This window comes from Lutra lutra, chromosome 8 (genome assembly GCF_902655055.1).
Source record: "Lutra lutra chromosome 8, mLutLut1.2, whole genome shotgun sequence".
Classification (NCBI taxonomy): Eukaryota; Metazoa; Chordata; class Mammalia; order Carnivora; family Mustelidae; genus Lutra; species Lutra lutra.
Window position 1 is genome coordinate 88,671,062 of NC_062285.1, and position 27,532 is coordinate 88,698,593.

Genomic DNA, 27,532 nt, shown 5'->3' on the forward strand with positions numbered 1-27,532 from the left:
AAGTGAGGCTTTGCCATCAGTTTGGGAGAGTCCCATGGCTGTTTTTAGCTTGGTATTGAGACCTAGGTCACCAGGTGCACCATGCAGGGCCCTAAAGAAATCAGCAAGGCTGTCCCTGCATCCTAAGAGTTAATCCTATAGTATTTGGAGAAGATCTATAGCACAACGATTGACAGTACGGTCTCTAGGGCCAGGCAGCTGGGGCTCATATCCTAGTTCTACCAGTTGTTACCTTGTGTCTTTTTGAACCTCTGTTTTCCTATCTGTAGAATGGGAATAGTTATAGCAGCTGCCTCCTAGTTATGAAGATGGAGTAACTACTTGTAAGTGCTTAGAGGAATGTATGTCCACTTAGTAAATGTTAGGTAATTCTTTGATCACTTGTATTATTTGTACGTCTGATTACTTATAAATTTAAAATAGAATTCAAATGGAGATTCTTTGGATTGTCTCTCTTTTTCTCTGAGAGGGTTTACTGAAATATGGTTCTGTTGGATTTAAATGAGACACCAGTCCATGAAGTGTTTTGGAGCCAGGATAGGGAAAAAATGTGAGAACAGTTCCCTATAGAAACACCAGAACCGCTCACTCTCCTCTCTCTCTGACAAATAAATAAAATCTTAAGAAAAAAAATAAATAAATAAATTAAAAAAAAAAAAAAGAAACACCAGAACCACAGAAGTTAGGAGAAGCTAACATTTAAACTCATTAAATTGTGACCCAAAGAAATTAATTGATTAATAAATATTAATTTATCAATTAATAAATTGATAAAATTTATTGATAAATTAATTTATTAATCAAAATAAATTAAATTGTAATCAAAATAGAGCCTGTCAGTTATTATGGTGGGTAGGTGTGAGATGGGCAAAGAATGGTAAGACCCTTTAACACTTACTGTTATAAGAAATACTTGGAGGGAAAAAAACCCATACCTCACCTTGAATATAACTATTGTGCAACTAGACTGAGAGGGGACAGAACACTAATAGGAACAAAATTACAAATCCTAATCAGTGACCCTCATATACATAGGCCATTAGAGGCTGACCCCTTTCTTGAGGTTGCCCGTGGGTTATGTCATGAGTGTAGGAGTTCTGCAAGTACTCCGTCTCCATACTTGCACTGGCCCTAGGCTAGCTAGCATTTCTTTAAGTGCGAGTTGCCCTAGCTATTAATAGATTTTTAGGGGGTGAAATGGCAGGGGACACTCCATGGTCAAGCAAGTTTCCCAAACTTCTTTGAGTTAAATTAAACTCATTTTTTTGGAGATACCTTTTGGAGCCTTTAATAATGCTAGTGTGTGCTGTGACTCTCCCAGGGACAGGGTGTGTGGCACTTCTCTGACTGTTTGGGCCAGTGTCCCCTCTGTCTGTCTGCTCCCTGCAGGACCCCAGTGCTGGGGAGCACACTTTAGGAAATGCACCCTGAGAAGCACTGCTTTTTTTCCCTTTGTGTCTCTGGTGAATCCTAACAAGACGTAGCTAAATAATTAGCTGCAGATGGGGGGGTGGAGGAGGCCCCCCCCCCCCAGGTGAGGCTGGGTCGCACTGTATCTGAGCTCAGCTCCGCCGCAGGCTGGATCGTGGGGCTCGATTGTGGGGCTTGTCTGTGGTTTGCCGAGTATGCGTGCATAGGGCATGGCAGTGGCGGTGTTATTCCTGGATGGGAGAATAGCGCTGGAATGTGAAATCACAGCGGCTTCTGTGTGGCTGGAGGTCATGCTTGGAAATGGCAGGCGGTGAAGCCACGAACCTGTACAGGGACACGTCCCCAGGGTCGTGTCTGCCACCTGAAGGAGTTGGGGGATTCTGTAACGGAACCACCTGCTCTTGCCATTGGGTTATCTTTTTTTTTTTTTTTTTTTTAAGATTTTTTATTTATTTATCAGAGAGAGAGGGAGAGAAAGCAAGCACAGGCAGACAGAATGGCAGGCAGAGGCAGAGGGAGAAGCAGGCTCCCCGCCGAGCAAGGAGCCCGATGTGGGACTCGATCCCAGCATGCTGGGATCATGACCTGAGCCGAAGGCAGCTGCCCAACCAACTGAGCCACCCAGGCGTCCCAACCCATTGGGTTATCTTAAGCACCTCGGTAAGCACACTGCTGGCGAGAAAGGTAGGAGGCTAGGGATGCGGACTTCAGCATTTTGCAGGTGGCAGACTTGTCACCGACTTCCTGCCACCCTCACTTGCTTCAGTGTGGAGCCATTGACAACAGACACAGGAGTCCAGATGACCACCGGGGACAGTAGGGATGACATCTCCCAGCTCCCTGTGCATGGCAGGTTTTGAGGGCACATTTTGTATTAGCTTCTGCAAGTGGGCTGAAGACTAGCAGACTATAATTCAAGGATCCGGAGATAAATATTAAAAGAGATTTTAGTATCTTGTTTAAGGCTTGATTGAAGAGGTAAAAGTGAGGGTTTCCTTGACTCCTAATAACATGTTAATTTTTTTGATTAAATAGTACTAAAAATATACAAGTATTTCCTGTGATCCAAATCTCTTTGCTTCCTGACTTTGAACTTAGCAAGTAGTGAGGGTTTGGCTGCAGAGGATTTCTCTGAAAATTTCTCAGAATCTTTAGGTTCTGGGTCTGGATGTGGATAGCAAGGAATATTTAGATTGGAGAACCCAGGGAAGACCTTGCTCATTTTTTCTTTTCCAGAGGAGGTGAATGTGTCTCTTGTGGCTGGACAGAGTGCTCTCCGTTACGAAACGGCAAGATTGTGTCTTAATGAAGGTCATAGAGCAGATCATTGTAAGGACTGGACTAGGAAGAACAGGATTCTCCTGGGTCTAGGAATCTTGGCACGAGTCCTTCATGTCCCTTAAGCAGTTAGGGTCTGTCACCACTTCTTCATAGTGCTCCGCAAAATGAACCGCGGAGTCTGGAATCCATGGCGATTATGGGAACCTTGATTCACTGTCCAGGAATTTCAAGGGCTTGCTGTGGAGAATATTTGCAAGAAGAGGGGTGTGTATGTTTGTGATACCTTTGAAATGAAACAACCTGTATAGTAGGAAGATTTTAAGTTAATTCTAGGAAGAATTTTTAACTTGATCAGTTTTATTTTGAAGAAATAACATCTGGCTTCAGTTCACTTTTTTTTTTTTTTTTAATATCCTCATTTTGCTCCTGTGAATATTTGTCTTGGCTTGGTTATTTGCTACTTATTTTAAATTCTCTTTAAGTTCCACAGAAAAGCATTCCTTTGGGGGATGGGGTACAGGGAGGAAATATAGGATATGTAATGTTGGAGATGGAGAGGACGAGAGGAGTCCTAAGTGTCCTCAGGGCCGCACCCCTTCTTGTGGCCCCAGAAGGCAAGGCTCGGTGCCGGGCTGTGTGCCATACCTAGCGGCTGGTACCTGCGGACGGGAGTGCGTGTGCAGGGGTGCCCACCTGCATCTGTGGGATTTGCTTTTGTCTTTTTTTTTTTTTTTTTAAAGATTTTGATTTTATTTATTCATTTGTCAGAGAGAGAGAGAGAGAGCATGAGCAGGGTGGGGGTGGCGGGGAAGAGGCAGAGGGAGAAGACTCCCCGCTGAGCAGGGAGCCCAATGCAGGGCTCGAACCCAGATCATGACCTGAGCCAAAGGCAGACGTTTAACTGAGTGAGCCAGCTGGTCGCCCCTGGTTTTAAACCATTTTGTTTGAGCAGTTCCCCTGGCGGCTGATTTTTATCTTTGTATATGGCATAATTCTATGATGTTTATTCTTAGGTGGGTTTGCGGAGTTCTCCCGTTGTTTCCCTGGCCTCTGTGAAGGAAAATCTGCTCTAGTCCCTACCTGCATTTCTCAGCCTTGCCTACCTGTTGCCAACATTGGGCCAACCCGAATTCTTCCCAATCTTTATCTCGGCTGCCAGCGAGATGTCCTCAACAAGGTGGGTGCTTTGAAAACCTCCTTCACTACAGGGTTTCTTGTTAGCAACTGGAGAAACTGTGATTGCCTGTTCGCTGTCATTTGAAGCACCTGCTGCTTCCAGAAAGGAAGTACCCCGCGCTCAGTGTGGCTCCCTGTGAGCGGCTGGTTGGTTGGGTTATGTTCTAGAGGGCTGTTTTATTTGATGTTACTGATTGCCACAAGAAGCCTAATCTGTTATCGTATTGGCTTATTTCTCGAAGGTCCTGGAATAGGACAGGATTTTTCAGGAGTTTAGCTTTATTTTCTTAGGGTATTCATTTTCTCTGTTGTAGTAATTGGGCATACTCAGGAAGGCTTTGACTTCCTAGATTTCACATTTAGGAATGTATTTACTGAGGCACACTAGAAAGGAACTGGGCTTAGGCTTGGATTGAAGAAGGACCTCTGGCCGGAGGGATGGGGGTTGGGAGTAAGATGGTGAGGCCAGGGCTAAGGGCATGCATTTCAGGCTCCCCTGTCAGAAGCTCGCTGGAGCAGTTTCATTGAGAAAGAAGAGGGGAGAGCATGGATTCTCACTGCTGAACATAGTGTGCCTAACACAGGAACCTGTATTGGTACCACTGAGTATCTGAAGGTACAAGTGTTAATAGTCGTAGAACTGAGCTCTGTCTGTCTCCATAGCTCATATGCTCTTAACCAGTAGTGCTGGGAGCCAGTGTTCTCGCTGCCAAGAATAGTGGTTTTTCCCTAAAACCTCTTTTTACACCACCTGTAATAGAAAAAGCAAAATGTTAATTGACCTGTTGGTGATTTAAAGGTACAACTTTCCTGTAGGAGGGGGATAACTTAACATTTTTTCCCTGGGTAGCTGAAAGCATTGGGTTGACCCTAAAACTAACTTCCTCACTGGCTTACGTTAGCATGTGAAAAGCGATGAGGCATTCTTTCATTTCTCTTTTTTGTTTTTAAAACTCCTGCCTCTTTCAAATTTTGCTTCAACACTGTTGTTAATATGTCTGCTTTTACTGGGATATATTTGAAATTTGATAGTTTGTACTTGTATTGAGCCTTTTCTGGTGGGGTCACAGTTCCTTTGAACATATGATTAATATTAATTCTCTTTTAGAGATAAACAGACTGTGTCACAGAAGCAAAATTAATTTCCTAGAGTCACATGCATCCCTGGGGCAAAGCTGAAGATGCTTTAGTTAATCCTCAATTCAGAAAATGAAATAAAATTCCTAGTTAAGAATCTTGCTCAGAATTACCCCCCAGTTTAAAAAAGAAAAAAAAAGTAACCAGTCAGCAGGTGATTTTACAAATAATTGCATTATAGATAATTTCTGTTGCTTTTGACATTACATTAAATGGCCCATTTTTGCTATGTGCTGTTTCCAGGTTTAACAACTGTATCATATAATAACTCTGTGAGCGCCTGCAAGGTGAGAGCAGTTAAACTGGACCCTGGAGTCAAGGATGGGGAAAAGGGTGTTTTTTTCCCTCCTTTAATTGGCTTCTCAGTGTATACTGAACAGGATACGTCCACAGATGCATTGGGAGGAGGTGGTCATAGGGGGAGGAGTGGACTTATGGAAGTTCATGGGGAAAACAACCTGGGCAAGGAGTTTCTGTGGAAGACTGTCAGGAAACTTCTTGCAAACAGATGTGTAGACTAGAGGATGGTGAGAGGTCAGCATGCTTTGAAAGTGGTGAGTAGAAACTCATATTGGCCTATGGATTCATTGTTGAGAAGAATCAAAGTGCTTAATGGGATTTCAGCGATCATGTAGTGAGTCTTTCTTTGATAAATGAGGAAGCCAATATTACAGAAATATTAGATGAATTATGCAGCATCACTCAGCAGATGAATTTGGGACCAGATGTGCCTCTATTTCAGGATAGCTTGAACTGATCTTCCTGCTCAGCTCTGTGATTTAAACTTTCCTGAGGCTTCCCTGAGGTTCTGCTGCCCCCCCACCCCCGCCCTGGGAAACTGTGTGCTGTCATTCCCTCGTTTAACATGCAGAGTTGCTGGTCTTCCGCAGGCACTGGGATGGCTGCTCTTTCTCTGTTTTTTTCTTACCAGAGTTAGCCTAGACACAGAAGACTGCCTTTCCATATGGCCTAGGAAGACAACAGATCGAAGTTATCGGTAAAAATACACCACACACTGTGCAATTTGGTTAGACAAGACCTATTCATTCCACAGTGATGCACAAGATGGGATGACTGACTGTAGACCCACTGGCAGGGCAGCATGGCCTCACGGTGGAGAGCCAGCCTCGGAGCTGGCCAGTCCAGCGTCCGGGGCTCCGCCTCACCAGCCAGATCAGGTTAGCTGAGCTGCTGAATCTGGGCTTCCTCACCTACGAACTGCCATAATCCTGCCTTCTAGTGTTCATGTCAGGTTCCAATGAAGTGATGCGTGCCAAGCACCAAGGACAGTTCCTGGTCTGTAAGGACCCTGGTTACTCTCAGCAAGAGGTCCAGCGTACAAGCTGCTAGTTACAGTGGGTGTGGTTGGTTGAGGAAGGTGATGGAGGAGATAGGACTTAAGGTCAGTTTTGAAGGCAAAAGGAGTGGCAAATGCAAAATTACTTACTGAATTGACTTCAGAAAGAAAAATTACAGTTCCATTATCTAGAACTGTGATGCCTGTGGTGATTTAATGTGCCATCTCTCCTCAGTCTAGCTGAGCATGGGAAACTTGATCAAATAGAGCAGTTTTATCTATCTCTCTTTATATCAATATATATGTTGGTATATGTCGGTCTGTGTCCCATATACTACTCCACAGTCTGCATCAACAGATCATAGAACCCTACTTAGAAACCAGTCCAACTACAGGACAAAGTTTATTTCATGGTTTAGGAGACAGAAAGTTTTAAAGGGAAAGAATTGTGAATGGAAATCGTAATTAATAATAAAATAATAAAATAAAGATTCGTTTTTTTTTTTACTAGAAAATGGCATTTCTGGAAGTTTTCTTAATTGTATATTGAAGCCAGAATCCAATTTTTAAATTCTCAAGGGACAGTCTCAAGGGACAGATGAACCCTTTTTATATCCAGCCTGCTGTATTCAATGTAACTGTCCTACTTAAGGCCAATGAGAAGAAGACCGTTTGAATTAGTGAAAAATGTACATGACTTGTTTGGAGGGGGGCAACTTTTTGAGACATAATTCATATACTGTATGATATAGAAGCTATATTTTATTGAGCTGTAATTGACATATATAAGGTTTCAAGTATACATGATTTGCTATTTGCATATACTGTAAAACCACAGTAAGTCTAGTTAACGTCTGTCACCACACAGTTACACTTTTTTCTTGTGATGAGAATTTTTTTAAGATTTTATTTATTTGACAGAGATCACAGGTAGGCAGAGAGGCAGGCAGAGAGTGAGGGGGGAAGCAGGCTCACTGCTGAGCAGGAAGCCCGATGTGGGGCTTGATCCCAGTATCCTGGGATGATGACCTGAGCCGAAGGCAGAGGCTTTAACCCACTGAGCCTCCCAGGCGCCCCTTGTGATGAGAATTTTTAAGATCTGCTCTCTTAGCATCTTTCAGATATACAGTAGACAATTATGAACTACAGCCGCTATACTGGAGTTATTTATTATTGGAAGTCTGTCCCTTCTGACCACCTTCACCCCACCCTCATATATGTTCTCTGTATCTATGAGTAGATTAGATTCCTTTCGACTCCACATGTGCTATCAGACAGTGTTTGTCTTTCTCTGGCTTATTTCACTGAGGATAATGTCCTCAAGGTTCATCCATGTTGTTGCCAATGGCAAGATCTCATTCTTTTTTAATGGCTGAGGAACACTGCATTGTGCACGTGTATACCACATCTTTATAGGTTCATTGGTCGACGGGCCACTTAGGTTGCTTCCATGTCTTGACTATTGTGAGTAATGATGCAGTGAACATGGGCGCGCAGAGATCTCATCAAGTTAGTGTTTTCAGTTCCTGCAGATACCCACTCAGAAGTGGAATTGTTGGATCCTATGGTAGTTTTATTTCTGATATTTTCAGGAACCTCCATACCATTTTCCATAGTATCTGTGCCAATTTACATTCTCACAAGCTGTTTATAAAATAAGATAAAGTAAGGGAACTAACATTTAATGAGACTCTTACATTATGTGACTGTTATTTTGTCCTCAGATAGCTTTACAAAATAGACATCATTAACCCTATCTTACAGGTGAGGAAACCAAAGCTGAGCGAGGTTAGGTGACCTACCCAAGATCATGCAGGTCATGAATGGTAGTGTGCTAGGTGGTGCTCTGGTTTTTCTGGGCCAGATCCCATATACTTTTATTTAATTAATTAATTTATTTATTTATTTATTTTTTTAAAGATTTTATTTATTTATTTGACAGAGAGAGATCACAAGTAGACGGAGAGGCAGGCAGAGAGAGAGAGAGAGAGAGGGAAGCAGGCTCCCCGCTGAGCAGAGAGCCCGATGCGGGGCTCGATCCCAGGACCCCGAGATCATGACCCGAGCCGAAGGCAGCGGCTTAACCCACCGAGCCACCCAGGCGCCCCCCATATACTTTTAATTATTCCTGCCACACTGAGTTCATCCCTGCCGTAGGAGGGAAGGCCGAGCATACAGGTAGGTTTGGTTCGTGGAAATTTATACAGATTTGCTTCTGCTTGTTTCACCTTTCTCAGTGTCATAGGAAACAGGATCGTCCATCAGCTGAGAATGAGGATTTTCTTTTGAAGAAAAAGGGAAGTGGGTGGGATGGTGTCTAGGAGAGAGGGAAAGTGGAGGGACTAGGGAAATAAAACGGCTACTGAGGAGCATGAGTCAGAAGTGAGACTGAGCAGCCTTGTTGAGCGTTTCTCCCTGGCCGCGGTCAGCTGCGTGGGTGCAGATGCAGACCAGGTGGGGAATGAGATTTCCCTGGGGCTGCAGAATCGCCAAGTGACTGTGAAGAAGCCGAGTGGGACAAAGGAGGGTGGAAGCAGGGAAGTGGTTTATAATGACTGACCACAGAATTTCACTCGAGCCAGGCATGAAGGCAGATGTCATGAGGATAAAGGACAGAAAGAAAAGGAGGTGGGATCAGCAGCGTGTGGATCCTGGGGAATTGAAGGATTCCAAGAGTAGTGGTATAAGAGACAGCAAGCCGGAAGGACAGGAGGAAGAGTCCAAGAGTGGGGTGTGTGAGGTCGAGATTCGGGCTGGGCGCTGGTTGTTGGTAATGACCAAGACCAGACCGGGTCTCAGTGAGTGGTCAAGGTGAGAAGTTCAAAGAACTGAGAGGCCAAGGTATCAGAAGGATCGTTCAAGGGCAGGAAAGATTATTTTGTCAGTAGAAGGCACGTGTTAGCCGACTTAGCACAAAGTTGAGCTAAATATTAAACAGCATAACGAGTGCCCACTGGAAGCTTACAGACTGTGATGTTTAATTATGGGACAGAGTAATATTCAGTTGTGTATGTTTTATACACACTAAAAATGGAATGAATTTCATAAATACCTCTTTATAACACAGAAGTCATTGACATTCATCTGTAATAAAAGCGATTATTATTCTGTGAAACAGCCCATTCTTCATAATTATAGTTCCATCCCGGTTCCACTGACATTGACTAAGATGCCCTCTCAGCCACGTGTATGTATATTTGTAAAAATAATCAGGAGAGCAGGTTACTAGTGTGTATAGCCGCCTGAAACTCAGGGCCTCCGAGATCCAGCGCCATCGCAGCCGAGAGCCCCAGCTGGTGCCACCCCGTGGAGGGCAGAAGGCGCTTGACCTAGGAGCAGCTGCTTCTCCCCCTGGAACCAGGGGCTCACTGGGAGGCACTGTGTGTGTTCTCGGACCTGTTTAGGCCAGTGGCCTTGTTATTATCATTGTGCACAGTAATTAAAATATTACATACACTCATGAAATGTGAATGAGGGAAGGAAGAGAGATGTTTTTCTATGACCTAAGGTAAATGTTTTGGGAAGATTCAGGAAAAACAGATTTGCTTTATATTTTTTCTGTCTAAACTAGGGCAGAAGGCAACTGTAAAATACCCAGGGGTCATACTCCAGGATTCTGTACTGATGTTGTTCTATAAGTTTTTGCTCTTCTTCAAAGAAATGGAAACTCTAAAGTAGTAGATGCATTTGGTTGTGATTTGCTTAAGAACACCAATCAGCCAACTCCTACCAAAAAACAAGCAAACAAAAAAAAAACGTGGTTCTGCACCAGAAATTAGTGGATTCATGTATTTATTTGTTTTAAATGAAAATGAAATGTTTCAAGTGTAATGTATCATTTTTAATGATTTCTTTTAACTTTTTCACTGATGTACACCTGCCAATCCAGATTATGTATTGTATTTAATTTAGCAGCCAAATCATATTTAAATTTTACATGTTAACATTTTAGGATTTTTTTTGTTTGCCTCTTTGATTTTAAAATTGGCCATGTTTAATTTATCAAGTCCTATTTTATAACTGATAATTGATTTGATTTTTTTTTGCAGTAAAATGTTTATAAATCAAGTTATATTTATCATTGAGATCATTTCCTTTTTTCTCATTTCGTGTTTATTTTAACATCACTGAGTTTTAATACATTAATGTCTGATCCCCCTTTCCCTCTTTTGCCAGTTGTTTAAAGTAAAACTGCTGGGGCACCGGACAGGCTCAGAAGAGCATGGGACTCTTGATCTCAGGGTCATGAGTTCAAGCCCTGCATTGGGTATAGACATTACAGCCCCTGCCCCAAAACCTTTAAAAAAAAAAAAAAAAAAGCATTACTTAAATGCATCTATTATGGTATATTGTTTTATAAGTGAAAAATACTTTTTTGAATTACAACAGCTTTGTGAGCTTGGATTATCTAAGGGTGTCCTTTTCATGAACCCCTAGAGTCAAGGGGTTCCTGCACTGGGGGTGTGGCAGCTGTGAGCTGCCGGGCACACCGCAGCTGTCTTCACTGCGCAGCGGTAGATGCTGGTGTCAGCGTGGCCCCGGAGGCCAGCACCATGATGCCTGGGGCTGCAGCGGCTGGGACAGTAAGGGAAAGCAGATGGTGACAGAAACACCTCCTCGTGTGCCCTGAGTCCCTCGGAAAGCCTTCTCACAGAAGCTTACAGCCAGAGTGGTGCCCTTTAACTTTCTAATTTATTAATGATAGTTGAAAAGAGCATAAAGAATGAAGTTAAACTTTATATTGCTTCATTTAGTTAGAAAGAACGTGTGTATGTAGGCTAGTTACCTTGTTGCTCCATCCAACTTGCATGTGAGCATGGCGACTCAGGAAGGATTCTGGAGACAAAATGTGTACTTGGATATGAATCTTGACTCTAGATCACTCGCTATCTGTGTGACTTGGCAAACATGTAGCCTTTCCAAACCTCAGTTTCCCCATTTTTAAAGTGAGGATAATAATAGTACCCACGGCAGAGGTGGTTGTGAGAATGAAGTGAGACCATCTGTGTATTTGTTAAGTTTTTAATTCCAGCATCCTTAACATGCAGCATTCTGTTACTTCCAGCTGTGTGCTGTAGTGACTCAGCACTTCCCTTTGTCACGGGGTCTCATCGTGACCAGTGCACTCCTTCATTCCCATCACCTATTTCCCTCATCCCCCACTCACTCCCCTCAGGTAACCACAGGGTGTGCTCTGGAGTTAAGAGTTTGTTTCTTGCTTTGTCTCTTTTTCTTCCCTTGTTTGTTTTGTAGATTCCACATAGAAGTTGAAATCATATGGCATTTACCTTTCTCTGACTTATATCGTTTAGCGTTATGTGCTAAGCTAGCTCCATCCATGTCATTGCAAATGGCAAGATTTCATTCTTTTTTATGGCCAAATAGTATTTGTGTGTGTGTGTGTGTGTGTGTGTGTGTGATCTTCTTTATCCTTTCATCTATCCATGGACACACGGGCTACTTCCATAATTTGGCTATTGTAAATAATGCTGCTATAACATAGGATGCATGTATGCCTTTGAATTAGTGTTCTTGTATTATTTGGGTAAATACCCCGTAATGCCATTACTGGATCATAGTTCTAGTTTTAGCTTTGTGAGGAGACTCCATACTGTTTTCCAGAATGGCTGCCCCAGTTAGCATTCTCACCAGCAGTGTTGAGGGCTCCCCCTTCTCCACATCCTCAAGAGATTGTCTATTTAAATGTTCAGCACAGTACTTGGAAATAGTAGGGATTCATTAACTGTTAAATATTATTCTGGTAGATATTTTATTAATATGTATTATGTACCATAATATATTATTAATAAGCCCCTAGCAAAGGTGCTCAACAAATATTCTTTGATTGAATTTAGGTTCAGTGGCCATTTCTATAAATTGAAGGTTATGAAGCTACTTGTCAAAAGCATACATTGTTACACTCTTTCTATGGGGGAAATCAAATTTGACAGTCACTATAGATTTGTAACATGTTTTGTCCATAGGGAGAACTACCTGTTATCTTCTGAAACTTCTAGGTCTTCATTACTGAATTGGGTAGAAAGTGACGTTACTATCTCCTTTCACTTTTAATAAGTCTGTAGTCCTGTTGGTGGATAGGAGAAGGACCTATAAAATGATTCATTTAAGGACCATTGGCAAGAAAGGCTTGAAAGGTTCCTTAAACTCCAGAGGGACCCATTGCCATTTTACATGGGAGATACTGCGGTTGATCAAGTGGCAGTAATCTCAGCATGGAAAAACAAATGTGACCTTTGCTACATGTACAAAAGTTGAAAAGTTGTAGTAAACACCATTAAGATCTTCACAACCTGATTGTGAACCTACCAGAAGCACATGAAAGCAGGGTCAGTCGGTCACTCCAGGAAACTCACCTGGTTCCCAAAACTGTTTCTTGACATTATTGTCTCACAGTTGAGAGAGGGTTGCATACATGGCTTGGATTTGTTGAGTCTACCTTTGTGTAAATATACTTATTGTGCCTAATGTGGTAAATGAAGAGGTTTAGGGACTTGGTATATTTCAGGAGAGAAAATAGGAAGAAAATGACCAACTGTCTTTCAGGTAGTTGGAAAACATTTGTAGAGGAGGTACCATTCCAAGAAATGACCAGAGTTGCTTAAAAGAGAATTATTTCAGGTATAGAACATTTTGAACTACAGGAAGTGGGGTTGTTGGGGCTTGCCTGGGAAATAGTGGACAGGGTGTTGGTTGAGCAAACATGTATTGAGTGCCACTGTATACCTGGTTGATGAAGGTAGGAAAACAAGTGCGAGTCAGTCCCAGATCTCACTACCTCACTCCTTGCTAGGAGAGGCCAGCATTAGCTGCTCAGAACAGCAGTGGACTCTGAACAAAGTGCTTTGGGAGGGCAGAGAGTGCAATGGTGAGTTATGCGTCAGTGGAAGGAATGCATAGTGAGGTTAACTTCATCAAGTCAGAAAAGTGGATGAGAGTGACCAGGAAGAGGATCAGGGCCTCCAAAGCACAGGAGTGGCGTGAACGGCAGCATGGAAGGGTGGGTGCACATGTGACGTTGGGGGATTGGACAGGAGCAGGCAGTGGCATGGTGACATTGAAGTGTGGGCAAAGCACTTAGCCCATGTTTGATTATAAGAAAGATTACTCTGGTTTTTGCTCATGGCTTAGAGATGAAACACCACAAACTTCCAAGAGCTCCCTGGTGGCTCATTTGTTGTTGGGACTGCCTGCTGGCCAAGCAGCAGCAGGGAACAGAGAGGAGAGGACAAATGGGAGGTGGATACCAAAAGGATCTGGCAACCATCTGGATGGGGGTCGTGAAGGAAAACAGATGACTTGATCATATTTTCTAGCTCAGGTGTCTGGGTAGATGGTATTACCATAAACCAACTTCTGGTGACAGAAAGGAAATGGGACTTTGGGGCCCAGAGAGATAATGTGTTGAGTTTCTGACATTTTGAGTTTGAAGGGCCTGAGGAACATGCAAACAGAGATACCCAGGAGGTAGTTGGAAAGACGGGTTGGAAATTAAAGAGAATGTATATTTAAAAGTCATCAACATGTAGAGCTGATAATTAAAGCAATGGCAATAGATTCAGTCTTTAAAGAGAATATTCAGAGCGACAACACTGCCTAGGACTTTATCTTTCAGAACAACCAGCATGTTCCATTTGGGAAGAAAATGTTCTTGTTGTGTATACCTATACTCTGTAAAGTCATAGTAAACTGTCCTGGTTTTATTTTGTATTCTTCCACTTCTTTCTCAGTAATGAAGATAAAAGTTGATTATATTAATGATGTGTGATCTTCAAGCATATTGTTTTAAAGATTTACTTATTTGAGAGAGAGAGAGAGATGGGGTGCGTGTGCACGCAAGAGAATTGGGGGACAGGCAGAGGGAGAGAATCTCAAGCAGACTCCCTGATGATCGTGGACCCCAACACCGGGCTCGATCTCATGACCCACAAGATCGACTTCAGCTGAAACCAAGTGTCAGACGCTCAATCTCTAAGCCAGCCAGGCATCCCTTTAAACATGCTATTTTAAACAGCCTTTCTTTGCCCTTAAAAACAATTCTGCTTTAAAGTCGCTAAATGTCACTGTGCTAGGTTTTTGGATTTCACTGATTGAATTAACGCTGATTTCGAGGAAACCAGTAATTCCTATCATTAAAGTTCACTCTTCCAAAATGATTGCCTGCTGGTGTGTTGATCACTTTAATTGCTCTCTCCCACCACAGGAGCTAATGCAACAGAATGGGATTAGTTACGTGTTAAATGCCAGCAATACCTGTCCTAAGCCTGACTTTATCCCTGAGTCTCATTTCCTGCGAGTGCCTGTGAATGACAGCTTTTGTGAGAAAATTTTGCCGTGGTTGGACAAATCAGTAGATTTCATTGGTAAGTAGCTCCAGTAGTATTATAAGTCCTCTGGGTTATGTATAGTCTCATATACAGGTATACCCCTTCCTTCCCTTTTTTGTCTTTAGAGGAAAGGAGCCTATTTCAGAGATTCTGTAAGTCTAGGAACAACACATGCTGCTGCTTATCTTACTCAGTGGCCAAGGTGACATGTGTGCCATGCTGTTGCTGAGGGACTGCCTTTTGATATTCTAGCTTCCTGAACACCACGAGGTTAATCCTGATGAGATCTGTGATTATGTTGGCAAGTGTTTGAAAATCAGTTAATTCTGATGAGATCTGTGATTATGTTGGCAAGTGTTTGAAAATCAGTTAAACTTCTGGGATTAAACTTCAGCCATTTTTTCAGATCCCATAAATGACTCTTGGAAGCTTTGGTGGCATTCCTTAAACTGGTTTCACCTCGCTGCTATGTTCTCCCCAGAGAAAAGTCAAATCCCGTGAAAACAAATCCCATCTTTATGTCAGGAGACTTGTAAGCCTCAGTCCAAGTGCCAATAATTTCAAGTAGTAGGGGATCTAAAAAACTCCCTGATCCCATCCTGTGCTGTGTTCTGCTTGCGGGCCTGTCAGTCCTGGTGCTTGGTGACATTTTGGTGCCTCACGATCAGGTCTGGTCTGGGAAACTGGTGATGTGTATTTGAAATGCAGTTTTAGTGGCGAGTGGCTCAACAGGGGAGATCCACTGTTTGCTCTCGACAAGCACGAGGAGCCCCTTTGCTCCTGATGTTCCACGTAAGAAGTTCGTGATGTTTTCTTCCTCTAGTCACATGAGCTTGAGCACTCCGAATTAAATACTCTGAATTTGTTACTGTAATTAAGAAAAGAACTGGTTCCCTTTAAAATCTGAAATTATGTACATTAAGCCCCTCAACTATACCTTTCATCTGAGAGAGGAATTTCTAGATAATGCTTTTGGAACTTTGAGTAATTCCAAAACAGTTCTCCTTTTTTTTTTTTTCCCCTTCAAGATTCCAGATTGCCAAGTTTTCATCTTTAACTAGGATGCAGTCTTTGAAACGTCAGAAGATAAATGGCTTAGATAATTCACTTTATAATATTCACAAATAAAACTCCCAAATGAATGAGCCCCACCGCTGTATTTCTAGGATGTATTCATATATCCTTGTTTTTGCTTTAGAAGGTAACACTTAAAGTTAATGTTCCTATTGATTGTCATGTCAATCCAGAGACATTTGGCTCTAATCTCAGCTAAAAGTGCAGTTTCAGGACCTATTTAGAAGAGACCTCATCTCAGTGTTCGCGCTTTGGGAGGGTTAGCAGAAAAGAGAAGATGAGTAACTTTGCCCCAGCTTGCATGCTTCTTTCCTGGTAGACCTTGGGGTCATCCTGCCACTTAGTTCAGACAGAAGGAATTTACCATGTTCCAGCTTGGTTAAGCACACCCAAATACGTATTCTAATTTATTAGAAATCTCTGAAAATATTTATACTTCCCAGTATTTCACTTGCTCGGCCCTCTTTACTAGGGCCATTGCTCCCCATGCCCCCAGCCCGGTAATTCAGTGTGAACCCTTTGGAGTCCGGCGCATGGTCACCGTGGTTGCTGGCCTCCACCGTGCTCTCTGCCGTGGTCAGTTCTGGCAGGTGCACAGTGGGAAAACTGCCCCCTTACCAGGGCTGAGTGACTTACAGGCTTGTGGGGGTTTTGTCTGTTTATTATTGAGGTAAATTTCAACTCAAGTGTTCATGGTGTTTTGTCTTTATTTTTAGTTCCCATGGCAGCAGTGAGCTGGGGTTGCCTGGGACTGTGGGACATTTTCGAGGTGCCCGGTCCCAGCTGGCTGCTCCTCCGGCGCTCTCCCTCCTTACCCTGCCCTCGGCGCCCCGCGTCTTGAGTTTGCATGTGGGCCCTACAGGGAGGTGACTCAGGGCATGTACTTTGGAGCCAAATTGCATTTGGATCCTGCCTTCCTTGGTTACTAGTTAAGTGATTGGTGTAAGCTTCTCAGCTTCCTGATCTGGAAATGGAAGGTAGTGTATGTACTTAGAGGGGAGTTGTGACGATTAAAGTAAGTAACAGACGGAGAATACCCTGTCCTCATAACTGGTTTTACTAAATAGCAGTTTTACAAATGATCCTCTGAGAAGTTCCTTCAGTTTTTTTCTTAGAGCTGTCCTCTGTAAGCGCAATGATTGCTTCTTTATTTTTAGCCTTTATAAGTCTCATCTTCACTGGCTCCCCTTTACCCATTTGTTATTCTCTCTGCCCTTTTTTGACCTCGATTTTTATTCCTGAGCTGCTGTAGCGACAGCCTGCTTTTCTTCTTTCCAGTTGTCACCATCCATGCTTTTGCTACCCCCTGTTCAGCAACCTTCAGTCCTTGGCCTGACATTCCCGGCCCTCCAGCCCCTACTCCCCACCTTTGAAACCTTCTTTCTAGCAACCCCCTGCTCCGCCCACCCCGCCCCATGGCGCCTGTGCAGCGGCCCTGGTGGACTGTTGGCTGAGCGGCCTTTTGGGTCCTCCTGCATGGCCGCCCAACACACCTTTCCCTTCTCTCTGCCAGCTCCCTGTGTGTGTGACTTCCTTTGCTTTAACAAAACTCCCTTTAGGACTCATTTCTGTCAAGAACCGAACCCCAGTCCAGTGGAATATTTTCATTTAGAATTTTTTTTTAAGATTTATGTATGTATTAGAGCATGCGCATGCACAGGGTGGGGAGGGGTGGGGCAAAGGGAGAGAGAGAATCCCAAACAGACTCCCTGCTGAGCCCACGGGGCTTGATCCCATGACCCTGAGATGACGACCTGAGCTGAAATCAAGAGTCAGATGCTTAACTGACTGAGCCACATAGGTACCCCTCAGTTAGATTTCTAAAATACAGCCTCAGAAGTGTCGTGATTGTAAAAGCAAAGTACAATGCAGAATATTTGAAAAGCAGAGAAAAGGAAACCTATAACCTCAACATCCTAACACATCTCTTATCATTTTATTTCCTTCCAACTTTTTTCACATTTTCTATAAAGATTGTTTTTTAAGGTATGTATGAGTCAGCTAGCCAGTATTTACTGGGTGCATAATATATGCCCAGTGTGAAGCCCTCTGAGGTAATCAGAAGCAAGAACCTACTAGGGCCTTAGAGTCTTGTTTTGAGATAACTGTTTTAAATAATTGAGAGAATATTGTCAACATTTAAAAAAAATTTTGAGGAGCGCTTAGGTGGCTCAGTCGTTAAGCATCTGACTCTTGATTTCGGCTCAGGTCATGATCTCAGGGTCATGAGATCGAGCCCCATGTCAGGCTCCACGCTGAGCACGGAGCCTGCTTAAGATTCTGTCTCTCTCCCTCCCCCACCCCTCACCTCCCCTCCAGCTCTCCACCTCCCTACCTCCCCACTTGAGTGCACACACACTTTCTAACTAGCTAAATAAATAAAAAAATTAAAATCCAGCCTACTTCCAATAAGAGTTTAAAGCAGCTTACAGTATGAGATTAGGATCAAAAAACACACATATTACACACACTACACATTAAAATAGGATCAAAGGGCAAGAACCAAGTAATATGGAGCTAGAAAAGTACAATAAAATCTGAATTACAGTTCCCTATTGAAATTGAGTGAAAGACTCAGCTTTGAGCTTCTTAGCAGCCTAGGCAAAAGTGGAACTACTAAGATTAGTACAGGCTGAGGACTGTGTAGTTGAGACAAGGGAGAGAACAGTAGAGGCCCAGAAAGGCATGGGACTTGATGTACATGGGTTTATTATCCTCTTTTTTGTAGATATTTCCTTGTCTCAAGAATTTATATTCATTTGTTACTGTTTCATTATGTTCGATTTCACTATCTAGAGAAAAGCTGATTATTCATATACTATCCAAAGTCCTATGTGTTTTGTACATCATGAATAATCATATACATTAGGAGTCTGTAATGTCTATAACAGAAGTAGGGAGACTGGAGAGGCCTTATATTACTATTTAGCTGCCAGAGCCGAGTCCCAGGAGATCTGTGAATTACAAGAATTTTGACATAAGGTTTGGTAACTTTTGGTGGTGTCAGCTAACACAAGAGCGAAAAGGGGAGAATCGAGCTCCATGGCTGCGGCTCATAGGTAAGCGCGCATGTCATTGTTCCGAAGTGAGGCAGTCCTAGTGCTGGCTGACATGTTAGCAGGTTCCAGGCAGCCTGGGCAACTTCACTTACTCCCACAGGAAGCTTCTGAAGCCCCTCAACAGGGAGAGATGGCAGCACCGTCGGGCTGAATGTTCTTGGTTCTAAGTGTCCAAAAGTCCCACCTGCCCTGTTGTAGGGAACGGACATGATGCAGTCAGGAACTCCTAGATATCCAGGAAAGGTTCAGGTTCCCTTGGTCCTCGTTAAAGGGAAAACCTGATTCATAGCACACACATGGTTTTCTTCTTAAATTCAGCAAATAAAGTTGAGCCACTTTATGACATACAGAAAAGTCTAAACTATAGGAAGATAGGTTCTATGAGTCAGGATTTTAAAAGTACCCTGACCTGGCATCTTTTTGCATTCTGATGTGATATGGTGATAGTCCTCTCCCTCCCCACCCTCCTGATTTTTAAAATTAGTAATGTATGTCACATATGTTTGAAATGAGAAAATATTTTTAAAATTTTCATACCTCTTATATGTAGCAAAACATTATACTGAAATACAATGTTATATGTCAGTTATATCTCAAAACTGAAAATCCTGTCTCAAAACTGTAAAAAAGTGTAGTGTCTCTTACCTAACTAGAAAGAAGTTGGAGTGTCAGACAACATGGGTAAAGTTATTTTCTTTACGCTTCTCTGCATTCTGAAATTTTCCACACTAAAGAAGTAGAATCATGTCATCATAATGTAGGCTGTATAGCCAGGGAAAGTTATTAAAATAAAAATAATGTAAAAAACCCATTGGGAAAGGTACCGAGTAAGAGGCGAGCTTGAGTTAGGGGACTCAGTGCTTACTAACACATCTGGTCCTTTGCTATCCTGTATGTAAATGGTGAAGTGATCTTCCTTTTATCTCCCTAAGAAACTATTGAAAGGAACAGTATGTAAGTAGATGAGATTTACTCGGAGTTATTGGATGAAAGGAAGTAACTGGCAGCAAGATCTCACCGTTGACCATCGTTGTTCTTAGTGACCCTTTTTTAAAATTTGACTCCTGCAGAGAAAGCCAAGGCCTCCAATGGGCGCGTCCTGGTGCACTGCTTAGCCGGCATCTCCCGCTCGGCCACCATCGCCATCGCCTACATCATGAAGAGGATGGACATGTCCTTAGATGAAGCTTACAGGTGAGGGCGAGAACGCGTCTTGTGCGACAGGCTTTTCATTTGACCTGAAGTGTGAAGGGAGAGGAGGGCATGTAACCAAATTAAAGCAAATCAGGACTATTTTAGTTACTTGCCGTCCAGGTGACTGGATTTTTAAATGGTTTTTCAAAGACCAGAGAAGAATGCACTTGTATAAGTTAGCATGAATTCCACCCAAACTCGTGTTGGGTTCATCTTCAGCTACTTTCTAATTTTCAGGAACAATAAATCTAAACAGAACACCATCCTGTTAAGTGAGTTTATATCTTTTCCTAACTGGGGAAGTATATCTGAGGAAAAAAAGCTCCAGCAGATTACCCGTTACAGAATTCCTCCTCCTGCTTCAAGCTTTGTGCCTCCATCACTGTGAGGAAAAAGCCCTAGAGCAAGTAATTGTCAAAATACGTTTACTGAGTCCAATGTCCTACATTCTAGAGTTGCCCAGAGTCTGCATTTTGACTGGATCGCTCTCTCCACCCTTGGGCCAAGTGGAGGGCAGGCAAATGGCAAGCGTGCACAGGACCAGGGTTTGTGCCCTGGGTGAATCGGGGGCCCCTGTGCACTTAGTGGGTAGAGGTGGGGAGTTCCCATGTGATAGCCAGTACATACGGGTGCAGGAAGCAGGCCTGTTGTAACAATTGGACTTTTTTCTCACATTGGAAGATCTAGAAAGAAATGGGCTGCCCGAGCACCTTCTCATTCGAGGAGTGAGCCTGGAGGAGAAGGGTCCTACCTTGGTCTCCATCAGTTCCCTCGTCCCCCATTCAGGCTGTTCTCCCCACAGGGCTTCTGGCACCGTTTCGGAAGCAGAAGGAAAGGCACTCTTCTGTCACGTTACCAGGTCTTACTGCGAGGACCCTATGTTTATATTTGTTGTGGTGGGGCCAGTTGTTTCTGACCTCAGTTTGCTTTAGGTTACTTGATTTCCAAGGAGTTTGTGATTTTCCTCTATCTGTGTTCAAGTACAAATCCTCACTGTGGTTTCACTCCTGCCTCTTTGGCAGGGTGTCTGTGAAGGTCAGTAGTCAATGAATTAGTCTAATAGTCTGTTTCCACAATTAAACATAAAAGCTATTTATTACTAGTTTTTACCCCTTGATGATTCTTTTTTTTTTTTTTCCAAGATTTTATTTATTTATTTGACAGACAGAGATCACAAGTAGGCAGAGAGAGAGAGGAAAGCAAGGCTCCCTGCTGAGCAGAGAGCCCGATGCGGGGCTTGATCCCAGGACCCTGGGATCATGACCTGAGCCAAAGGCAGAGGCTTTAACCCACTGAGCCACCCAGGTGCCCCTTGATGATTCTTTTTAACACAGTGGTTATAAAAATGGACACAGACATTAGGCCTGGTTTTGAATCCCAGCTGTATGATTCTGGGCAAGTCACTTAGGGACTTTGTGTCCCTATATGATGGGGTAAAATACCCCCCTGACATGGGTAGTTTTGGGGACTGAATGAGATAATACTCTAATGCAGTAGCCCAGTGCTTAGCACACAAAGCCACCTGAGAGCTGATGACTCCGTCATGGTGGAGACAGAAGGAATTTGAGTGTGTACTTTGATGCTCTGGTCACCTGATAACCGCTTTTCTTATCATTAATTAAAACATGCAATGTCCTGAGGAAGTGACTGTGGGGACTTTGAGAAGGCACAATACAGGGAAAGCTGGAGAGTGGCTCTCGGTCTGTACTTGTGACAGCGGTGCTGGGGTTGGGGCGGGGGTGGTTAGGACAGAATCTTTGCTTGTCGGTTGTATTGGAAACTGTGGGTCCTTGAAAATAAGAAGGCTGAAACTAGAGCTTTGGGAGCCTGGCCCCTGTCTTTCTAGCATGCTCCAGGGACATGTATGTCTCCCTGAACTTTCATACCAGTCATCTTCCCATAGGTATCTCGGAGGTCCTAATAATTCCCTTTTACTTAATATTCTATTTTCTAGCTATTTTAAAGATAAAGTACAGCTGCAAAATTTACGATTTTTGTGCCTTTGCTCTCTTCACAGATTTGTGAAAGAAAAAAGACCTACTATATCTCCAAACTTCAATTTTCTGGGCCAGCTCCTAGACTATGAGAAGATGATCAAGAACCAGATGGGTGCATCAGGGCCGAAGAGCAAACTCAAGCTGCTGCACCTGGAGAAGCCCCATGAAGCCGTCCCTGCGGGCTCCGAGGGTGCACAGAAGCACGAGCTGGGCCTCAGCCCACCCTGTGCTAACTGCGCTCCCTCCGAGGTGGCGGGGCAGCGGCCCGCACATCCCGCCGGCGCACCCGGCCTGCAGCCCTCGCTGCTGGAGGACGGCCCCCTGGTGCAGGCGCTCGGCAGCCTCCACCTGCCGTCGGGCAAGCGAGAGGACAGCAGTAAGCTCAAGCGCTCCTTCTCTCTGGACATCAAATCCCTTTCGTACTCGGCCAGTGTGGCGGCGTCCTTGCACGGTTTCCCGTCCTCAGAAGAGGCTCTGGAATACTACAAGCCTTCCGCGAGTCTGGAGGGGGCCACCAAGCTCTGCCAGTTCTCTCCGGTGGAGGAAGTGTCGGAGCAGACCCCCGAGAGCAGCCCGGACAAGGAGGAAGCCAGCCTCCCCGAGAAGCCTCAGCCGCCCAGGCCCCCTGAGGGTCCGGGGAAGCGGCTGCACACGGGAAGAACCAGCGCCGGGGGCGCCGCCCCGCGGCCCCTCTTCTCCCCGCTGCAGCGGAGCGGGAGCATGGAGGACAATCGCCCCGCCAGCTTCCTCTTCGGCCTGTCCGCCAGCCAGCAGCACCTCGCCAAGTCCGCCGCCGGCCTGGGCCTCAAGGGCTGGCACTCGGACATCTTGGCTCCCCACACCTCTGCCCCTTCCCTGACCGGCAGCTGGTATTTCGGCCCGGAGCCCCCTCGCTTCTGCTCGGCCTCAGCCGTCTACGGGGGCGGCGGCTACTCGGCCTACAGCTGCAGCCAGCTGCCCACCTGCGGCGACCCGCTCTACTCCGTGCGCCGGCGGCAGAAGCCCAGCGACAGGGCCGACTCCCGGCGGAGCTGGCACGAGGAGAGCCCGTTCGAAAAGCAGCTGAAGCGCAGAAGCTGCCAGATGGAATTCGGCGAGAGCATCATGTCAGAGAACAGGTCGCGGGAAGAACTGGGCAAAGTGGGCAGCCAGTCCAGCTTTTCGGGCAGCATGGAAATCATTGAGGTCTCCTGAGAAGGAAGACCCTGCGGGCTTCTATGGATAGTACTTTCTTGTTCACAAAAATATTCCCTGTAAATCTGAAATATATATATGTACATACATATATATTTTTGGAAAATGGAGCTATGGTGTAAAAGCAAATGATGGATCAACACAGCTGCTCTCTCAGCGTCTGCACTTGAGAGCAGCTGCTCTTTCTCAACAAGAGTGGATGGGCAGATGCTAGATGTCCTCCCCGCCAGATGAGAAATTGTATGCAGCGCATTGCACATCCTCTTGTTCCTACTGAGTCCAGTTTGGGTGGTGGAGGATGACATGCCCTCCCATGTTCGTGTTGTGCTACAAGAGCTCTCGAGTGCTAGCCCCTGTCCGGCCCCCTCCGTAGTGCACCTTAGCGCTGAGACTGAGCCAGCTCGTGTGTTGGGCGGGTAGACCCCATCAGGGACAGAACCTCACCGTAAACGCAAGACAAGTGAGCCCATCCAAAGTGGACTCGCACACCCAAGCTCACGTGGCAGCCAAGTGCCACGAGCCTCATTCTGCTGCACACACCATTAGGGGCCTTGCCAAGGTCGACTTCAGAGCAAACCCAGTACCTCAGACTGAAAGTCGGGGCTTTTACCACTACCGAGTCCGGTAGCCTGTCTTCTAGGCGTTGTGAATAGGTAGGTAGCTAGTCACACTTTGCAGGCCAATTCAGACTGTCTCTGCACAAATTTCCAGTTGGGCCTGGATGGTGGTAGTTAATTTTTTCTTCTTGGCTTGACGAAGAGAAGGGGAACCGTCTAGGATTCAATTGAACAGCCAGGGACCTGGCCTTGTAATGATTTAAGGTAGGTCGGGAGGCTACACAAGTCTTCCTCCCTCCATGTGAATCAAAGAATTGTTCCAAATGGGGTTGTTAATCCTTTAAATAAAGATGAACTTGGTTGAAGCCAGATGTGAATTTATTTGGGTTGGTAGAACAGCAGCACCTTCAAGTTCTCAGCGAAAGTAGATTTTTTTCCATTTCGGTTTCTTTGCACAGATAGGTTTTTTACAAAAACCTAACAGACTTTTACAGGAAACTATCATGAGGGAGAAAAGTTCTGGAAAGATATTGCTAAGGAGAGCCAGGAAACTCATTTTTCTCAATGGTTTTGTTCCCCTGAGACTGTGTTGAAGGACGTAGTTCTGTAATTTCCTCACACTTTCCAATTTACTAATAGGGCTGAGAGGCTAGTTCAATGAGGAGGGTTCTGAATAAAACCGTATAGGAAGGTGAGGGGAAGGTGGCTGGCTTTTGTGAGTGGAGTGGGAAGCCACAGCCAAGCTATTCTCAGAAAGTATCTCCGGCCATTTTTTTTTAAGTAGAAAGGACATATCAAAATGGAGCGGGACCAAGGTGGTCTCTCAGTCTTTGACCTACAATCACTGTATGGACTCAATCCTGGCAGCTGAAAATAGAGGAGTTAATTGGAGCGAGTACACAAGTGATTAGTACATACCTGCTTTTAAACTTCCCGGCTTGAGTCTTGTCAGCTACAATATGGTCCTCTTTTGAAGCCTTAATTCATGTCAGCAGCTTTTTTTTTGGGGGGGGGGATGGGGGTGTTGTCATTTTTCTTTACTGTAAGTGTAGCTAGTTGCTGACTCATATCTCAGGTTTTTCTGTGTTTGAGAAATGGATAGTCCTTCAACTAGGATGTGACTTCATGTTTCCTATGATGACTGCTGAAACCAGCACAGAATGAATGATGTGATTCAGAACGGACTTGCTCATGATGATTCCAAGCAGCGCGTAACAGAACCGCTCTCTCGTGCACGGGTAATGTGCTGTGATCCGGGTATAAAATGAAGGCAGGAAGAGAGGACACTGCATAGGGAGCTCAGTGTTCCTGTATGGAAAAAGTTCTGTTAAATGATGTTAGTTTTAACACATACATTTAAATCTGGGGTGTAATCAGACATTCTCAAGGAGTAATTTTTGAGGTGTTCTGTATACACCAAGCGTGGAAGAGCTCACTTGTTCTCCAGAGTCTGGTCATAACTGTGGAACATTTTTAAGAAATGAAAACAAGAGCTCCAGTGTTAAGTCTGTCCCAGGAGGGTTGTGGGGGAGACTTCCATCGTTCGGGGTTTCTCCTGGCCGTGGTCCCCTTCTTTCCCGTGACTGTGAGGTAGTCCTGCCCTACAGCCTTCGTTCTCGACTGCGTATGTCAGATACACAGTTCTCTGGCCGGAGACTGCGGGGCCCCGGGGCAAGCCCTGCCCTGCCCTGCCCCGCCCCTGCCCCTGCGTGGGGAGGCTGGCTGCTCTCTGCCGTAAGGGCTTGTAGGGCATGCCCTGGAGTCTGCCAGCAGGATACTGAACTGTGATTTCTAAAGAGCAAAACTAGATTGTGTGTGAGAAAGGCTGGACTGTGGTTGACATTTGTAAAGTGAGGTGGAAAGACTGTATAAATGTTTAATATGAATATAGTGTTCTTTTGGAGTAAGATGCTGTTGAATGGTTAAATTGTGCATTTCTCATTTTTATGTTCATGTATGTTAATATGAAATAAAATCAAAACTGGTACCTGTTTATACATAAATGAGAAAAGGACCTCTCCTTGCAGCTTTTGGTGGGAAGAACAATATCCGAGTTGCAGAAGGAGGCAGTGGTGGGACCTGTCCCGCTGTTCCCACAGCAAAGGGTAGACTTAGCTCAAAATAAAGTGGTGAGGGCACCAGATACAGTACATGTGCTGTCCTTCCCACGAAACACCAGCTCCTTGGCTGACGGTTCCATGCTGGCCTTCGTTCTTCAATGCCTGTACCAATGCACACTACAGTGGGGAGCCCTAGACACTTGGTAAATATTTGCGACTGACTGAACCGAGAATAAGTATAGGGAAGACGACGACCAGATGCACATTCATGGCACATTCTAACGGTATATGTAAATGGTTTTATAATTCTTATAGGAAAAATGGAGAATAGTCATTAAAGATCTGTTCTCCATCCTTGCCATGTACATCTTCAGGACCCCTCTGCTTATAAAGGACACTGCACTGGACAATTTAGGAGACTAGTAGCTTAGTCTCATCAAAGGAATAAAGCATTTTACTACCTCCATAAATATGCTTCATAATAAAGCATATTACCTTGGAATAAGAATCACAGGTGATGTCACTTAAGTTGGTTGGGACAGGCTTCTGAGATGAAGTTAAATTTAAGAAAATTTAAAAGCAAGAGGGGTGGTAGTGGGTGAGCCAAGACTAAGAGCGGCCTTGGCCTGGACCTGGCAAAGAACCAGAGGCAGACACAGGACGGAAGAGCAAAGGGAGTGGGAGCACGTCCGCCTCCAGAGAGGAAGGTGGCATGTGCGAGCAGGTGTTCAGGGAGAGGCTTCAAATGAGAAGGTGCAGTCTTGGGAGCTCCTGAAGGCCAAGCCTCTTACAACTTAAGTGCACAGATCTGGGGACCTCTTAGAGGCCAGTAAGAACAGGCTAGTATGGGAGGACTGGTATGAGTTTGACAAGGAATATCAGACCAGGGCTCAGGCTAAGGGGAGACAAGGAAGATAGAGATGGCAAGGCAAGGGTGTACATACCGGGACTAGTTGACAGAAACTTTTCACGTCAAAGCCGTCACTGCCATTTTTAATACCATCTGGTTTTGTTTTCTGACACCATGCAGAATCGTTTTAGATCTAGTAACATTTGTACAGGTGCTTTTCTCTGAGCATTACTGTCCTGCATCTATAAATGGAAGAGGGAAGTGAGTTATTTCTAGTATTCTGTGGGGCCCATGCCTCCTTGTACACCATAATTATATTCAGTTTTATCTTCAAAGTCTTGCAAAATCAACTGGAAAATTATCTCACTGTCTTGGAAAATGTTTACACGTCAGTCCCGTTGTTGCAGTTTATATGCACAGGCAACAAAGTGGGTTTATGTAAAAACCAGTTTCACCCCTTTAGTTCTAGCTCAGTCAAGTCCGTGGAAACAATGTCCCACGGGAAATGCGGGCTGTGACCTTGAGGGAACAGTGTCCCAGGCAAAGAGGGTAGCTCACAGAGGGTGAGTTCAGCTGTGCTCTGGGTTCTCTCTGCTAGAGGGAATTCCAACACTTTCAAAGGCTGAAATTAAGGCACTTGGTTCACCAAAGCTTTGAGCGTGAATCCTGTTCACTATATCATAAAAATAAAAGGTCGTAGTAGGAAGATACCTTGACTGGTGAAGAGAACAGAGTCCCTAGTAAATTCCATCAGGCCTCATAGTGGCACGGATGACCCTGCCCAAGACCCTGACAGAATGGACACACATCAGCACACCACAGGAGCTACTGGTAGACTAGGAAGCAACTGGGTTTAGTTGCCAACAATTTTGATTTTTTT

The 27,532-nt window shown here is 44.5% G+C and overlaps 1 protein-coding gene across 6 annotated transcripts in view; it reads left to right on the forward strand.

Annotated features, from left to right (window-relative positions):
* DUSP16 (dual specificity phosphatase 16) overlaps positions 1-25,748 on the forward strand; it is an 84,748-nt gene extending 59,000 nt beyond the window's left edge. For all 6 annotated transcript variants that reach the window (XM_047741760.1, XM_047741759.1, XM_047741757.1 and 3 more), the window contains 4 exons: positions 3,726-3,889; positions 14,544-14,703; positions 19,871-19,994; positions 22,012-25,748. In XM_047741760.1, the coding sequence (XP_047597716.1) occupies positions 3,726-3,889; positions 14,544-14,703; positions 19,871-19,994; positions 22,012-23,185 (1,622 nt within the window). In that variant the 3' untranslated portion in view covers positions 23,186-25,748. The remainder of the gene's footprint in view (positions 1-3,725; positions 3,890-14,543; positions 14,704-19,870; positions 19,995-22,011) is intronic.
* The last annotated feature ends 1,784 nt before the right edge of the window (positions 25,749-27,532 follow it).